Source organism: Gossypium hirsutum, chromosome D09, assembly GCF_007990345.1.
Source record: "Gossypium hirsutum isolate 1008001.06 chromosome D09, Gossypium_hirsutum_v2.1, whole genome shotgun sequence".
Classification (NCBI taxonomy): Eukaryota; Viridiplantae; Streptophyta; class Magnoliopsida; order Malvales; family Malvaceae; genus Gossypium; species Gossypium hirsutum.
The window spans coordinates 43,511,666-43,528,718 of NC_053445.1; the positions used below are offsets into that span (position 1 = coordinate 43,511,666).

The 17,053-nt window shown below is 34.8% G+C and overlaps 3 protein-coding genes and 1 pseudogene across 3 annotated transcripts; 2 read left to right on the forward strand and 2 right to left on the reverse strand.

The window, feature by feature from the left end:
• The first annotated feature begins 217 nt into the window (after positions 1–217).
• Positions 218–1,442, forward strand: LOC107929762 (tropinone reductase-like 1). The gene is made up of 2 exons (XM_016861267.2): positions 218–383; positions 537–1,442. The coding sequence occupies exons 1-2, from the start codon at positions 370–372 to the stop codon at positions 1,321–1,323; spliced, it is 801 nt and encodes a 266-aa protein (XP_016716756.1). The 5' UTR covers positions 218–369; the 3' UTR covers positions 1,324–1,442.
• Positions 1,443–4,499: 3,057 nt separating this feature from the next.
• LOC107929757 (tropinone reductase-like 1) lies at positions 4,500–5,615 on the reverse strand. Its single transcript, XM_016861264.1, has 2 exons — positions 5,578–5,615; positions 4,500–5,382 (listed from the first exon to the last, which is right to left on the reverse strand). Exons 1-2 carry the CDS (start codon positions 5,613–5,615, stop codon positions 4,596–4,598), a joined length of 825 nt encoding a protein of 274 aa, XP_016716753.1. The 3' UTR covers positions 4,500–4,595.
• A 1,465-nt stretch (positions 5,616–7,080) lies between these two features.
• On the forward strand, positions 7,081–13,201 carry LOC107929772 (tropinone reductase-like 1; annotated as a pseudogene).
• A 1,804-nt stretch (positions 13,202–15,005) lies between these two features.
• On the reverse strand, positions 15,006–16,847 carry LOC107929717 (secoisolariciresinol dehydrogenase). The gene is made up of 2 exons (XM_016861227.1): positions 16,671–16,847; positions 15,006–16,046 (listed from the first exon to the last, which is right to left on the reverse strand). The coding sequence occupies exons 1-2, from the start codon at positions 16,715–16,717 to the stop codon at positions 15,254–15,256; spliced, it is 840 nt and encodes a 279-aa protein (XP_016716716.1). The 5' UTR covers positions 16,718–16,847; the 3' UTR covers positions 15,006–15,253.
• Between the last annotated feature and the right edge of the window lie 206 nt (positions 16,848–17,053).

The window sequence follows — 17,053 nt, forward strand, 5'->3', positions numbered from 1 at the left end:
TTAGGAAACAGAAACAGAGGACCTTATGTACGGACAACGAGTAACGTGGTAAGAGAGGATTTGCCAAAATGGCTTGGCATATGTTTTAAACAACATGGCATGTTCTGTGGTTGTTGTCTTCTTTTATTACTATTTTTTTTTTCAAACGTTGTAACCTGTTGTTTGATTCTGGGCTTCAGGAATTAAAACCCCTATTAAATGTTTTGGTTGAAATATTGGTGATCTTATTTTTATTTATTTCTCTTTATATACGCATATATAAATGCTTGGATACCAGTGAGAGAAAATAAACAAACAGCCAATACGCAAGTTTCTTCCCCTTCCTGCTAAATTCTAAATTTTCACAGACGTGTTAAAGTGAGCATTGCGATGTCTCAGAAGAGGTAACAAACTAAGAACTCGCACCCTAATTTTATGCATTACTATACATGTTCGAATTTTTTAGCACCTGTTTGTTTTAACAAGTTTCTTTCTCTTAGTTTGATTCCAATTTCCCGAGATGTTCCCCATATTGATGTATAATCTTCAAGTTTCAGGCTTGAAGGCAAGGTGGCAATTATAACAGGTGGCGCCAGTGGGATTGGAGCAAGTGCTGTGCATGTTTTCCATGAAAATGGTGCCAAGGTGGTCATTGCTGATATCCAAGATTGCAAAGGCCAAGCCCTCGCCAACCAGCTTGGCGAAAATGTTGCCTTCATCCATTGTGATGTCTCAAATGAAGATGACATCTGCAATCTTATCGACACCACCATCTCCAAACATGGAAAACTGGACATTATGTACAACAATGCAGGCATCATGGACCGCCCAACAAGCGGAGGGATTTTGGATGCTAAAAAATCAGACCTGGAAAAGATGTTTCAAGTCAACACCATCGGCGCTTTCCTTGGAGCCAAACATGCAGCAAGGGTTATGATACCCCAACGTAAAGGTTGCATTCTCTTCACTGCCAGTGCTTGCACTTCGATTGCAGGGCTTGCATCTCACACTTACGCAGCAACAAAGTATGGGATTCTGGGGCTGGCTAAGAACTTGACGCCTGATTTGGGGCAATACGGCATAAGAGTAAATTGTATCTCGCCTTATGGAGTGGTAACTGGCTTTCCAGGGATTACCGAAGAACAGAGATCCATTGTGGAACTGAAACTGAGCAACATGGGCAATCTAAAGGGTGAAATTCTTAAGCCAGAATGTGTAGCCAAGGCTGCACTATACCTGGCTAGTGAAGAAGCAAATTATGTGAGTGGAGTCAATCTCCTGGTCGATGGAGGGTACAGTGCTGTGAATCCAACCATGTTCAAGTTTGCGAACCTTGTTAATTAATTACCAACCAAGCAATCAAGGCATTGGCCCTTGCCAGAGTTTTTTTCTTTTCAAGTGATGCAAAATGTCTTCTAGTCATATACATCAATATAATAAACAAATAAATTTGTTGGGATATTCATGTAGTTGTTTGATGTGCTTATATATAATAAATACAATAAGAAATCAATTTCTAATTAGTTTTCAACGTGTAATTCGATTATCTATATAATTGTTTGGATGGTGCAAGGAAATTAATTGTTCTAAACTTATGATATACTACAAAGAAATTTATTTTGAAGAGGTAAGCTTGACTTGTACCTAACTAGACATATTGTCGAGATATATAAGCACATGCTTCCAACGAAATTCCAAATTTTCAACTCCTAAATTTTGAAAATCTGTATCAAGAAATTAGGAATCAAAATCCTTTACTTTCTAAAACATTTGCTTGCACATTTTATATACGCAAGTCAATTATTTAATTAATTTTATATATTAGACATACATATGCAGTGAAGTTTTGTTCATACTATTTCGCATCAACGTATAAGTGTATGTTTAAAAATATATAATAAATTAAAGTTAATTTTAAATTGTGAGTAAAAAATTTTAAATAGCTAAATACATCATATTAATAATATTAAATTATCATGCTTTTGTCATTTGTTTTGAGTTGATATCGAGTTGGTTTGTGACATCAACTCAATTAACGACATTATTGATGCCAAAATGTGGGTCAAAAGAAATCTATCTAAAAGATATATTTATAAAAAAAATTATATTAAGACTAAGTGAGACATTGATTGAAATGGACAAATTAATATTTGTTACTTTGTACATAAGTGGGTATTATACTTAATGATCGAAGGCTCTTATCAAAAACTTTACGAAAAGTATAGGGATTTAGAATACTAATATAATAATAAACAATAATAATTAATAATTAATATATTATGTATTACTATTATAATATACGATATCGTATTACATAGTGTAACAATATATTTCAAAACTATTGATACATATATATAACTATTAATTGGTCTAAAATCAAAATCAAATTTACCAAATGATTTGATTGAATTGGCTCGATTTGGCTAATTAAGTTGGTTTTAATTGCTAACTATAATTAGGGGTGTTCAAATTTTGGTTAAAGCTAAATTAACCGACCGAACTGATCTAATTCAGTTAATCAGTCGGTTAATCGATCTAATTCGGTCGGAGGTCAATTAATGATTTTTTGGAAAGCCGGTTAATTCAGTTCGAAATCGGGTAATTAACCAAATTAATTTTCGGTTCGGTTAACAGTTAAAGGATTAAAAAGTTTAGTTAATTCGGTTAATACTAGTTCAGTTTGGTTAAGCATTCAAACACCCCTAAATATAATAGATGATATACTACTACATAATATAATAATATAATATATAACTATTACTAAAACTATTAATATGTATATATAATTATTATTATATTATAAATTATAATAAAAGATATAGTATTACATAGAGGTGTCCATGGGTCGAGCCGAGCCCGACCAAAATTTTAGGCCCGTTCGCTAGGCTCGGCCCGAAAAATGGGCCTAATATTTTTCCCAAACCGGTCTGAATAAAAATGTTAAAACTCGGGCCCTGTCGCCCGTATTAATTTTTTTATATTATTTATTATATAATTTTTAAAATATATATAATACATAAAAAAAATATTAAAAACATTAAAGTGAATGTTTCCCAAAAAATTGAAAATAAATTTTAAAAAATATGTATACTTAAATAATACTAAGATAGGTGCAACTTAACAAGCAGATGCCTCTAAAATAGTAACAAAATTAACAATACAACAATAACAACAAAATAATAGCAACATTACTTCAAAAAAAAGTAGCAACATAATAGTGAAAAAAATATAACAATAAACTAGCAAAAAAAAGTAAAAAACAACAAGAAAAAAATCAATTTTTTTTGCATATTCGATCCAGGTCTGGCCCGAACCAAAAAAGCTTTACCCGAGGTTCGACCTATTTTCTAAACAGGCCTTATTTTTTTTCCCAAGTCTATTTTTCGAGCCTATATTTTTACCCAAATTCTCTCACTTTTCAGGCAGGCCTTCGAGCCCGGCCCATAGACAGGTCTAGTATTACGTAATATAATAATATATTTTAAAACTATTAATACATATATGTATAACTATTATTATATTATAAGTTATAATAAAAAAATATAGTATCAATAGTTATGCGTAATTTAGTATATTACAATACATGTCTATAACTAATAATACATAAAATGTTATTAAAATTTTAATATCTTAATAAAATATTATTTTTTTAAATTAGATTTTGAATTGAGTTTGAATTTTTACAAATTGTATTTGATATTGGGTTTAAATTTTTTTTATTGTGGACATAAGATTTGAACTATAATTAATTTATTTCAAGTTTAGTTAATAATGAGTATATCATTTGGGTTTGAGCTTAGTATAATATTTTTGAGTTTTAGAATAAATATTTTAGAATGTGAGTATTATATTTATAAATTTAATAAAAAAATCAAACTTATTCAATTGTTAATATAATATAAAATAATAAACAATAAAAGATATTTTCTTCTATTCATGTACATGAATAATAAATTTTATATATAATAAGCATTTTAATTATTTTATATAAAATAACTCTATTAAATATACATAATTTACGTTTTTTATAATGCAAATCTAAATTGTATTGTCCTTATATAAAAGTAAAATGAATTATTACATTCGAAATTAAAATATCTATAACTTAGAACATCCAAAATTATTTGAATATGTTAGAGCCCGTCGAGCTCGATTTAAGCCCATATCAAAAAAAATCTAAGTTCGAGGAAATATGAGCCCAAAAAGGCCCAAGCCCAAAACAATTTGAGCTCGTGTTGATTTAAGAAAATAAATTATGTGAGTGAGACTGTTATACCCAGTCTGACAGAATTTAAACTAAATTGCATAAAAAATATTTTGTGCCATTGTTTTATTTTATTTTTCTATGTTAGTCATTATGGTGACAATCAAAGTGGCCACTACAGCCAAATACTCCTTTCAACGTTCTATTTTATAAGTTACCATAAGTAATTGGTAATTGTTGAATTCCAAATAGAATTTAAGATATTAATTAAGATTTTACCCTTGAAAAAAAAAACACCTTTCCTTTCAACGGGGGAATAGCGAATTTTTTATTTATTGCGGTAGAAGGATGCCTGGATTTGTGCAGGATCATTTTAATAAAAAATTTACTGAAAACAAAATGAAAGAAAAATTTAGTGAATAAGGTTAAAAGCCTTCATAAAGGTAGGATTGACAATGCTGAAACCTCCATCCAAAACAAGGTTGACCCCACTCACATAATTCGCTTCATCACTAGCCAGGTATAACGCTGCATAAGCCAATCCCTCTGGCTTCAGAATTTCCCCTTTCAGATTGCCCATTGCTGTTAGTGACTGTTCCATGTTTCTCACCTCTGTTTCATTTGGTGCAATCATTGGAGTGGCAACTCCATATGGCGATATACAGTTCACTCTTATCCCATAATGCCCAAGCTCTGCTGCCAAGTTCTTAGCCAGGCCTAAAACTCCATGTTTCGACACTGCATAGGCATTGCCTGATAGCAGCCCTGCGATTGCAGTACAAGCACTAGCTGTAAAAAGTATGCATCCTTTGCGCTGAGGCGCCATCACCCTGGCTGCATGTTTGGCTCCTAGGAGAGCACCCACAAGGTTTACCCCAATAACTTGGTCTATTTCTGCCTTTGTGATATCTAAAATGGTGCTTAGGGTACGGTCCAGGATGCCTGCATTGTTATGCATTACGTCGAGTTTCCCGTACTTGCTGATTGTGGTGTCAGTGAGGTTGCGGATATCATCTTCGTTCGTCACATCACAGTGAATGTAGCAAGCACTTTCGCCCAGCTTTCTGGCAAGGGCTTCTCCTTTGTTGTCCTGGATATCAGCGATGACCACCTTGGCACCGTTCTCATGGAAAAGGCATGCTGTACTTGCTCCAATGCCGCTTGCCCCTCCTGTTATAATTGCCACTTTCCCTGCTAACCTGAAATGAAACCATATTAAAAAGCAACAAATAATGTAACAACAAGCTCAAGAGAAAATGAAAATAATCGATTTTGTTCTTCTACAGAAAAGCAACTGAATGTCCTCGACCCCAAAAGGACACCGACAGAGTTGTATATAAATACCAGCAATTTGGTAAGAACTGTAACTAGAGCTTGTAGGAAAATTTTAATACCTTTTAAGGGGTGAAATCAAAGAAGTTATATTGGTCATCTCTTCTTGATAAGAAATCTGAAATCAAGCAGAGAATAGGAACAAATGAGAGGTGGTTGGTTTTTTATTCATCGTGAGCTCTATATATAACACTAACCGAAGATAAGTGGGATGAAAACGTGACTTGGTAGCAACATTTGTAAAGTCAAAATCTTGGATACTGATAAAATAATATAGCATTTTGTATTAAAGATGAATGAATATATAGATTTTATCGACTGCAGACCATGGACGTATCAGCAAATTACAAAGGACAACCAAAGGTCCAAAACAACAAACATACGGTGAAACCAAATGGGTCGGCAACATTGGAAAAAAGGTGTTTTTTGGTTCCTAGCCAAGTGCAAAATGAATGAATTACGTTAAAATTCTACCAACTTGGGAATACGAGAAAAAGAAATACAAGTACACAAAATAATTTTACGAAATCAGATGACCCCAAGTTTAAAGCCACCTTAAAAGTTTAACTACATTTAGATGGTTACTTTGTTATCAATTTCAACCACTTCAATCCAAATAAACAATATTTAGATGTTTACTTTGTTATCAATTTCAATCCAAATAAACAAGCAAAAAAAAAAGTCTAAATTACTTTTAGGTTTAGTAACTCTTAATATAAGTTTTAGTATTTTTCGAAAATTTAGAATTTAATTTTTATATATATTTTTTATTTATATTCATGTTATCATTTATGTTCTGGTTGTGTGACTATTCTCCTATTAATGTCGTATCTAAGGTTCGAACTTGCATCTCCTTTTGGGGTGCAATATGTTTTACTACTACACCCTACTCTTAGGTTAGTCCTTATATTTTTTATTTTTAAAAATTTAATCTCTTACTTTTTCAGACTTCAAAATTGAAATTTAACTGTTAATTTTGTTAATTTTTTAATTAAATTTAGGCTAATTATATTGTCATATTTTTTAATTATATAACTATCAAATAAGTATTTTTTTTTTCAAAATGTCAAACTAACAAATTTAAGCTTAAATGATGATAGAAAGTTAAGAGAAAAATGTTTGGATAAACATTTCAACTGTTAATATTGCAGCAACGTTTGGATAAACATGGTTGATGATAAGCTTAAATGATGATAGAATGTTGAAGAGATATACAGAAAGAGAGATTGCGGTGATATTCTTTAACATTATCTTCGATTAGTATTATATATAGAGCTCCCGATGAATTAAAAACCAACCGCCGATCATTTGTTCCTATCTCTGCTTGGTTTCAGATTTCTTATTAAGTAGGCATGAGTAGTGTAGCTTCTTTGATATCACCCCTTAAGAGGTACTCCCACAATCTCTAGTTTCAGTTCTTTCCAAATTGCTGGTGCACATATGCAACTCTGTTTCTGTCCCTTGGTGTCGAGGACATTCAGTTTGACTTTCTGTAGAAGAAGGGAGATATACCAAAGTCGATTGATTTCATTTGTTCTTGATATTGTTGCTTTTTACAATGGTTTCATCTCAGGTTAGCAGGGAAAGTGGCAATTATAACAGGAGGGGCAAGCGGCATTGGCGCAAGCACAGCATGCCTTTTCCACGAGAACGGTGCCAAGGTGGTCATCGCTGATATCCAGGAGAGAAGCTCTTGACAAAAAGCTGGGCGAAAGTGCTTGCTACATTCACTGTGATGTGACGAACGAAGATGATATCCGCAACCTTACGGACACCGCCATCAGCAAGCACGGCAAACTCGACATAATGCATATTAGAATATACCCATACCCCATACCTTGCCCATACCTTTCCCATACCTACCCATACTTTGGAAAGGTCAAAGTTATGGGCACCAAATATTTATTTAGTGTTGGGCATGGGAAAATAGCAATTTTTGGTCCCTAAGTGAATAGTGACTTTGCAAGGTGGCCCTTGAATCTCAACTATAAATAGGCCAACCATTGCTCATTCTCATCATCCCACATTTGCCATTCTTTACTTAAGGCATTGTTCTCTCTCCCTATTTGTAAAGTTTCACTTGTATTTTGGAGTGAAATATATTTGGTAGTGCCCGAGGACGTAGGCAAGATTTGCCGAACCTCGTTAAAATTCTGGTGTTCTTTACTATTTATTGTTCATATTTTGTGAATTTGATTGTAGTGATTTATTGTGCTATTAAATTACGATAGAGGGATATTCTGGCTAGGAAAGACTTGGTACTTAAGTGATCCTCGTGATCCACCTCTCTTTCCTGGGAATTGAACTTAGTGTGATTTTTTAGTACAATAATTTTACTCTTTCACACGCTTCCGCACAACAATTGGTATCAGAGCCAGATTCGTACTTGGGGAATACGACCGTTTACGGTACTATTCACGTATACGACACTATTTACGTATACGGTACTATTCACGTATACGGGACTATTCACGTATACGGTACTGTTCACGTATACAATAGTTGGGATTGAGGAGAAAAATGGCAGCAGCATCGTCATCAGCAAGGACTACTGTGACAAATGCAAAATTTGAAGTAGAGAAATTTGACGGTACCAATAATTTTGGTATGTGGCAATGTGAGATCCTGGATGTCTTATGTCAGCAAGAGCTAGATATAGCCCTTGAAGAAAAACCTGACAAGATGGATGACAAGGAGTGGGCCAAGATCAATAGACAAGCGTGTGGTACAATCCGCCTATGTTTGGCCAAAGAGCAGAAGTACTCTGTCATGAGGGAGACATCAGCGAAGAAGTTATGGGATACACTGGAAGAAAAGTTTCTAACGAAAAGTCTTGAAAATAGGCTTTATATGAAAAAGAAACTTTATCGATTCACGTATGCACCCGGTATGTCGATGAATGACCATGTGAACTCATTCAATAAAATTTTAGCAGACTTGCTAAATTTGGATGAGAAATTTGAAGATGAAGACAAGGCATTATTATTGTTGAATTCCCTTCCTGATGAATATGATCATCTTACCACCACATTGCTTCATGGGAAGGACACGATCACATTTGATGCAGTCTGTAGTGCGTTGTATAGATCTGAGACTCGAAAGAAAGATAAAAGAGATCACAGAGATACAACCGCAGAAGTCTTAACAGTAAGAGGTCGTTCACACAGCAGCAAACCTGGTAGAAGGGGTAAGTCCAAAGGGAGACCCGCCAAAGATGAATGTGCCTTTTGTCGTGAGAAAGGGCATTGGAAAAAGAATTGTCCTAAGTTACAAAAGGGCAAGTCTATTTCTAATGCATGTGTAGCGGAGCATGATGAGGAGTCAGACTTTAGCTTGGTTGGCATGGCAATGGCATGTCAAACGGATGAGTGGATATTGGATTCGGGATGTACTTACCATATGTGTCCTAATAAGGACTGGTTTTCTAGTCTTGAAGAACTAGAAGGTGGAGTTGTTTTTATGGGCAATGATAGTGCCTGTAAGACAATGGGTGTAGGTACAATCAAATTGAAGAACCATGACGGCTCAATCCAAGTTCTGACAGATGTTCGCTATGTACCCAGCTTGAAGAAAAATCTCATCTCATTAGGGGCCCTAGAATCTAAAGGGTTCACAATCACTTTGAGAGATGGATTACTAAAGGTAGTAGCTGGGGTATTGACGGTGATGAAAGGCACTAGAAGAAATAACTTGTACTATTTAAATGGAAGTACAGTTATTGGATCAACATCAACAGCTTCTGCGAAAGATGCAGATTCAGAAGCTACCAGGTTATGGCATAGGCGATTGGGACATGCTGGTGAAAAAGCTTTGCAGACTTTGGCGAAGCAAGGCTTGTTGAAAGGTGCAAATTCTTGCAAATTGGAATTTTGTGAACATTGTGTTCTGGGCAAGCAGACGAGGGTAAAATTTGGTTCAGCAATTCACAATACGAAAGGAATTCTGGACTACGTTCACAGTGATGTGTGGGGACCTACCAAAGTGGCTTCTTTGGGAGGTATGCACTATTTTGTCACTTTTCTTGATGATTATTCAAGAAAAGTATGGGTGTATCTAATGAAAAGAAAAAGTGAAGTTTTGGATGCATTTCTGAAATGGAAGAAGATGGTGGAGACTCAGACTGGTCGAAAGGTCAAACGACTTCGATCAGATAATGGTACTGAGTACAAAAACGATCCATTTCTACAAGTATGTCAAGATGAGGGCATTGTGCGACACTTCACTGTTCGAGATACACCACAGCAGAATGGGGTGGCAGAACGCATGAATCGGACTATACTGGAGAAAGTTCGATGTATGTTGTCCAATGCTAGATTGGGCAAGGAATTTTGGGCTGAGGCAGTTACATATGCGTGCCATCTAATTAACCGATTGCCATCAGCTGCAATAAATGGAAAAACTCCTATGGAGATGTGGACTGGTAAACCTGCTACTGATTATGATTCTTTACATGTTTTTGGTTCCACTGCATATTATCATGTAAAAGAATCTAAGTTAGACCCAAGAGCAAAGAAAGCATTATTCATGGGTATAACTGGTGGTGTAAAAGGATACCGTCTCTGGTGTCCTGATACAAGGAAGATTGTTTTCAGTAGAGATGTAACTTTTGATGAATCAACCATGATGAAGAACGAGGATTCACAAAAGGATGACAAAACCAGTAGTACTTTGCAGCAGGTGGAGTTTGAAAAGGTTAATGATGATCCAGCTAATATTGAAAGAACAAATGATGAAGAAGTTTCGACCCAAGAACTTCTACAGCAACAAGATTCAATTGCATATAGGAGGCCAAGAAGAGAGATTCGTAAGCCTGCTCGCTTTGACGATATGGTGGCCTATGCACTTCCAATTGCAGATGATGATGTTCCTTCCACTTACACAGAAGCAATAAGTAACTCTGATGGTGTAAAGTGGAAGCAAGCTATGAATGAAGAAATGCAGTCTCTTCATAAAAATAGGACTTGGGAGTTGGTGAGACTGCCCAAGGGAAAGAAGGCAATTGGATGCAAATGGGTATATGCAAAGAAGGAAGGATTTCCTGGTAAAAATGAAATTCGATACAAGGCTAGATTGGTAGCAAAGGGTTACGCTCAGAAAGAAGGAATAGACTACAATGAAGTGTTTTCTCCAGTTGTGAAGCATTCGTCTATTCGGATTTTGCTAGCCTTGGTTGCGCAATATGATCTTGAACTAGTTCAGCTTGATGTAAAGACCGCGTTTTTACACGGTGATTTGGAAGAGGAAATCTATATGACTCAGCCAGATGGATTCAAGGTTGCTGGAAAAGAAAATTGGGTTTGCAAATTGACAAAGTCGCTTTATGGATTGAAGCAATCTCTGAGGCAGTGGTACAAGCGATTTGATCAGTTCATGAAAGGGCAAAGGTACACAAGAAGTAAATTTGATCATTGCGTATATTTTCAGAAGCTACAAGAAGGAACTTTCATATACTTGCTCTTATATGTTGATGATATGCTAATAGCATCTAAGAGCAAAGTTGAGATTGAAAGATTGAAGACTCAACCCAATCTCGAGTTTGAGATGAAAGATCTAGGAGAAGCTAAAAAGATTCTCGGCATGGAAATATGTAGAGATAGAGCTCATGGCAGAGTTAGCTTGTCTCAGAAGCAGTATTTGAAGAAAGTACTACAGCAGTTTGGTATGAACGAGCAGACCAAACCTGTAAGTACCCCGTTGGCTTCTCATTTCAAGCTTTCTGCACAACTATCTCCTTCGACGAATACGGAACAAGAATACATGTTGCAAGTTCCGTATTCTAATGCAGTGGGTAGCTTGATGTATGCAATGGTGTGTACAAGACCCGACATTTCACAGGCAGTTAGTATAGTGAGCAGGTATATGCATAATCCTGGAAAAGGACATTGGCAAGCTGTGAAATGGATTCTACGGTATATTCAGAAGACCGTGGATGTTGGATTACTGTTCAAGCAGGATAATACACTTGGTAAAGGTGTTATTGGGTACGTTGATTCTGACTATGCCGGTGATTTAGACAAGCGAAGATCAACCACCGGTTATGTGTTTACACTTGCTGGAGGACCAATAAGTTGGAAGTCTACACTACAGTCTACAGTTGCATTGTCAACCACAGAAGCCGAGTACATGGCTGTAACAGAGGCTGTAAAGGAGGCTGTTTGGTTACAAGGTATGGCTAAAACCTTGGGGTTGGTTCAGGAGCATATTAACGTGTATTGTGATAGTCAAAGTGCTATTCATTTAGCAAAGAATCAAGTCTATCATGCACGTACAAAACATATCGACGTACGATTCCATTTTGTGCGAGAAATTATTGAAGAGGGGAAAATTTGTCTTCAGAAGATCAAGACTGCAGATAATCCCGCAGATATGATGACCAAGGTGGTAACAGCAACCAAGTTCGAACATTGTTTGAACTTGATTAATATCCTGCAAGTTTAACAGTTGAAGAAGGCACTATCAAGTATTGTTGTCAAAAGCAGAAAGAATTGTGTGAAGATAAGATTATCCTAATCAAATCTTCAAGGTGGAGATTATTAGAATATACCCATACCCCATACCTTGCCCATACCTTTCCCATACCTACCCATACTTTGGAAAGGTCAAAGTTATGGGCACCAAATATTTATTTAGTGTTGGGCATGGGAAAATAGCAATTTTTGGTCCCTAAGTGAATAGTGACTTTGCAAGGTGGCCCTTGAATCTCAACTATAAATAGGCCAACCATTGCTCATTCTCATCATCCCACATTTGCCATTCTCTACTTAAGGCATTGTTCTCTCTCCCTATTTGTAAAGTTTCACTTGTATTTTGGAGTGAAATATATTTGGTAGTGCCCGAGGACGTAGGCAAGATTTGCCGAACCTCGTTAAAATTCTGGTGTTCTTTACTATTTATTGTTCATATTTTGTGAATTTGATTGTAGTGATTTATTGTGCTATTAAATTACGATAGAGGGATATTCTGGCTAGGAAAGACTTGGTACTTAAGTGATCCTCGTGATCCACCTCTCTTTCCTGGGAATTGAACTTAGTGTGATTTTTTAGTACAATAATTTTACTCTTTCACACGCTTCCGCACAACAATGCATAACAATGCAGGCATCCTGGACCGTACCTTGAGCACCATTTTGGATATGACAAAGTCAGAAATAGACCAAGTTATTGGGGTAAACCTTGTGGGTGCTCTCCTAGGAGCCAAACATGCAGCCAGGGTGATGTCGCCTCAGCGCAAAGGATGCATACTTTTTACTGCTAGTGCTTGTACTGCGATCGCGGGGCTGCCATCAGGCAATGCCTATGCAGTGTCGAAACATGGAGTTTTGGGACTGACTAAGAACTTAGCAGCAGAGCTTGGGCATTATGGGATAAGAGTGAACTGCATATCGCCATATGGAGTTGCCACTCCAATGATTGCACCAAATGAAACAGAGATGAGAAACATGGAAGAATCGCTAACAGCAATGGGCAATCTGAAAGGGGAAATTCTGAAGCCAGAGGGATTGGCTTATGCAGCGTTATACCTGGCTAGTGATGAAGCGAATTATGTGAGTGGGGTCAACCTTGTTTTGGATGGAGGTTTCAGCATTGTCAATCCTACCATTATGAAGGCTTTTAACCTTATTCATTAAAATTTTTCTTTTTTTTTCCAGTAATTTTTTTATTAAAATGATCCTTCCTAAATCCAGGCATCTTTTTAGGGTAATAATAAAAAATTTGGTATTTCAATTCAGATCTTAAACTCTAACCATCAAATTATTTGTGTATAGTTAAATTAAATTAGTATTAATTTTTGATTTCTTGAAATCAGTGTATTTTAATAAGAAAGTGGAATATATTATTAAAAACACTAAAAACACAACCTCTAACTAAATTAATGGAATCTCAAAGTCTTAATATTATCATTCACAAACTGAATTATTTTATTGAGTTAATTGTTTACTTGTAAATTAGTTTTGTCCACATACAAGAAATTGGACTTCTTAGCTACCATTGTAAAATATTAAGTAGACGCAATCCAATATCAAGTATTAATAAATACTAACGTGAAGCTATAATTAACTCATCCAACATTCAAACATCACTTTATGCCCAAATTAACTCTCTAACAAACCACAAGTTTTCCATTTTATGATTCTTCTCTTCAAATCCGATTTGCACACCAAATACATATGATGTTTTTTTCTTTTTACTTTTCTGTGTGTTGAGATATTTTTTAGATTAATATTTCAAACCCACTTTCTTCAGAATTTGAATTTTTTTAATTAATATTTTTTATTTTCATCATATTATTAAATTCACATTTAAAATAATTACAATATTTAATTTAGAATTATTAGTTAAAAAAGTGATATAAAATAGAAGTTGTGCACGTTAAAAATTAATTAGAATTTAAATTACATTTATTAATTAAAAAAGCTGTTTTTATTTTTTGTATTCTTCATGTCTATTTGTCCGTCTATGTTTGCGATTCATGGTTGTCTCTCCCAACAATGTTGTCTTCAAGGTTCAAACCTAGGTCCTCCCTTTGAGAATGCAATGTTCCTTACTATTGTACCCAACTTGTTATTATTTGAATAGAACTTTAAGCATAAAATATAGGGAAAAAAGGTTGTGATAATTAAAATTATAATTTATCATTATTAGTTAAAAAATTTTAACCTAAACAAAAGTTGCACTAATTTTATTTTTAAAAAACAATTGTTCTAATTTGATTGATGTAAAATAGAGTTATTATTTGAATAGAACTCTAAGCATATTAGTTATCACTTAATTAATATTAGAGTTAATTATGTTAATTAGTTATTATTTTAAATAATATTACTTTGCATAAATTACAAAGTAAAACTACATTAGTTAAAGTATCTTTAACTAATATTTGAAAATTTTCTATTATAATTTTGAATTGACAAGTTAATTTATTTTAATTATATTCAATAATTCAAATAAAAAATATTATTTTATGCTAAACTTAAAATCACATGCAACGCATGTGACATTAGAGGCTAATGTTACTAAAATCATAAAAAGTATTTAATGTTGAATTCATAAAATAAATAAATTAAATTAGAAAGCCTATCACATGCGTATGTGATTAAAAACCACTTGTGTAGAATATAGGTACCGGTTTAAAAATAACATACAACAAATAATATGCAATATTTACGAAATTAAAAAGAAAAAAATAGTTTAAGCTTTGAGTAAAAAGAAATTAAAAAGGCAAATACTTCAGTTTAAGAATAATAAACGCATTATCATGGTATTGTTATTTTTCTATAGCACGTCAAAAATTATCATGTTGGTGAAAGGAAAATTCAATATTAAAAATCTAATTATAAAAAATTAAATATCAAGTTACCTTGTGACATCAACTTAATCAATTGCATTATATAAAGTATAAAAAGATTAAAACATCATCAAAATAATATAATAATTTAATCTTTTTTTATCTAAATTGGTACCCCATTAATTCATGATATCAACCCAATCAAAAGTTAGGATAATAGTATAGATATTTAATATATTAATTTACACTTTTTCTCATTTTAATAAGTTTTTTCCATTGACAATGATCCTTGTTATTAACTTTAACTATTCCAATACGAAATACATGCATCTTTTCTTTGTCCTCGATCTTTCAATATCTAATAGAAACGCTGCCTAAATAGCTTCTTATTCATATAACTTTAATTGGAAGCTAATTAACAAGACGGGCAAGAATTTGCTTAGCAAAATTTTGTACTTACGAGTCATCGGGGTATTGGAACATACGGAACGACGGATTGACAACAGTAAAGCCCCCATCTATGAACAGATTATGCCCACTCACATATCTTCCCTCCTCACTTGCTAGGTAAAGTGCTGCATTTGCTACATCTTCGGCCTTAAGATACACACCCTTTAGGTTAGCCAACGCACTCATCGCTTTCTCCAGCTCCTCATCATTAACCCCCACGAATCCCGTCGCCAAAGGCGTTGCCAGAGCGTAGGGAGACAAGCAGTTCACTCGGATCCCAAATTGCCCTAGCTCAACTGCAGCATTTCTGGTGAGTCCCAGCACAGCATGCTTTGAGGCACAATACGCATGTGTTGCAGCAGCACCAACGGTGGAGCTTACGCTTGAAGTCGAAATTATGCTACCACTTCGAGCAGGGACCATCACCCTAGCGGCGTGCTTGATCCCTAGGAAAACCCCAGTTACGTTTACACTAAGAACACGATCGAAATCTGATTTATCATAGTCGATTATGCGAGCCTTGTCAGCATCAACGATGCCGGCGTTGTTGAACATTATGTCTAGCTTGCCATGGGTGGCGACTGCTTTGTCAACAGCATTTTTTATTTGGTCTTCATCAGTGACGTTGCAATGCACGTAGGAACAGTTTGAAGAGCCTATGTCCTCACAAACGGAATGGCCCAAATCATCTTGGATATCAGCAATCACAACTTTGGCTCCATGGTGCGCAAACACTTTAGCAGTGCATTGCCCAATACCACTAGCTCCTCCTGTAATTAGTGCTACCTTCCCTTCCAGCCTGCACTTGATGGTTGAATAGTAGTAAGATTAAGTCTGTATTTTCATTTTCTAAAGATGAATTTCAGTATTTACAACTCGTTTCTCCTTTGGAGAAGGCTAGTCCATCCCCAAGGGTCTCATTCTTTTACCTAGAAGATGGATCCGACAACCTTGACTCAGGTCAAATGAGCTCCTACCCAACTAATTTACTTACAGTTTGGCAACCGGGGGAAGAGACTAGCTGGAACTTAAGATTTGTACTCAAAAACCAACCATTGAGTTTTCATTTTAAGATGTTAATTTCAGTAATCACAGTTAAATCCTGACAACCTCAATATAAAAAGATATATCAAAATAGTGCAGAAAAATACGTAAGGACGAGGGGAGGTGGAACAGTGGGATCTTTAACATCATTATGCTATTACAGAATTGCAAAGAACAAAGAGCTTCTGCTTCATTTTTTACCAATCCAAACCCATCAAATCTAAACTCTAGGAACAAAGATTAACATATATAAATGAGAATTTGATACCAAAGGAGAAGTTAGATTAACATGTGATAATCAGCACAACATCCAAAGAACAAATAAGATTACAGATTAAGATTGATAATAAAAAATGAGTCAACTCAGAGATACTCTCACCTCTTTGTGACTGCTGAGATAAAAGATGAAGCAGCTGCGCTTGCCATTGTTTCCTACAATTCTTTGACAATGCAGATGAGAAAGCCTAGTCTTATAAGACTCCGTCAACGGCTTGTCATCTTTTAGTAGTACTTGAGGAGCAACAGGGAGATGTTCGCGTGTCCACAAATATCTCGTATTTTCTTTAAAAGTTATATATTCAGTTTTCTAAATTTACTCTAATTTTAAACATTTTATATTGTAAAATTATTTCCTCCTCCTTTGTTTTTAAGAAAAAATGTCAAAAAAAGTCAAATGTTAATTTCTAGAAAAGAACGCAATACCACTTGCATCATTGGTTTGTTCAGTACCATTATTTATATAAATAAATATATTTATGCAGG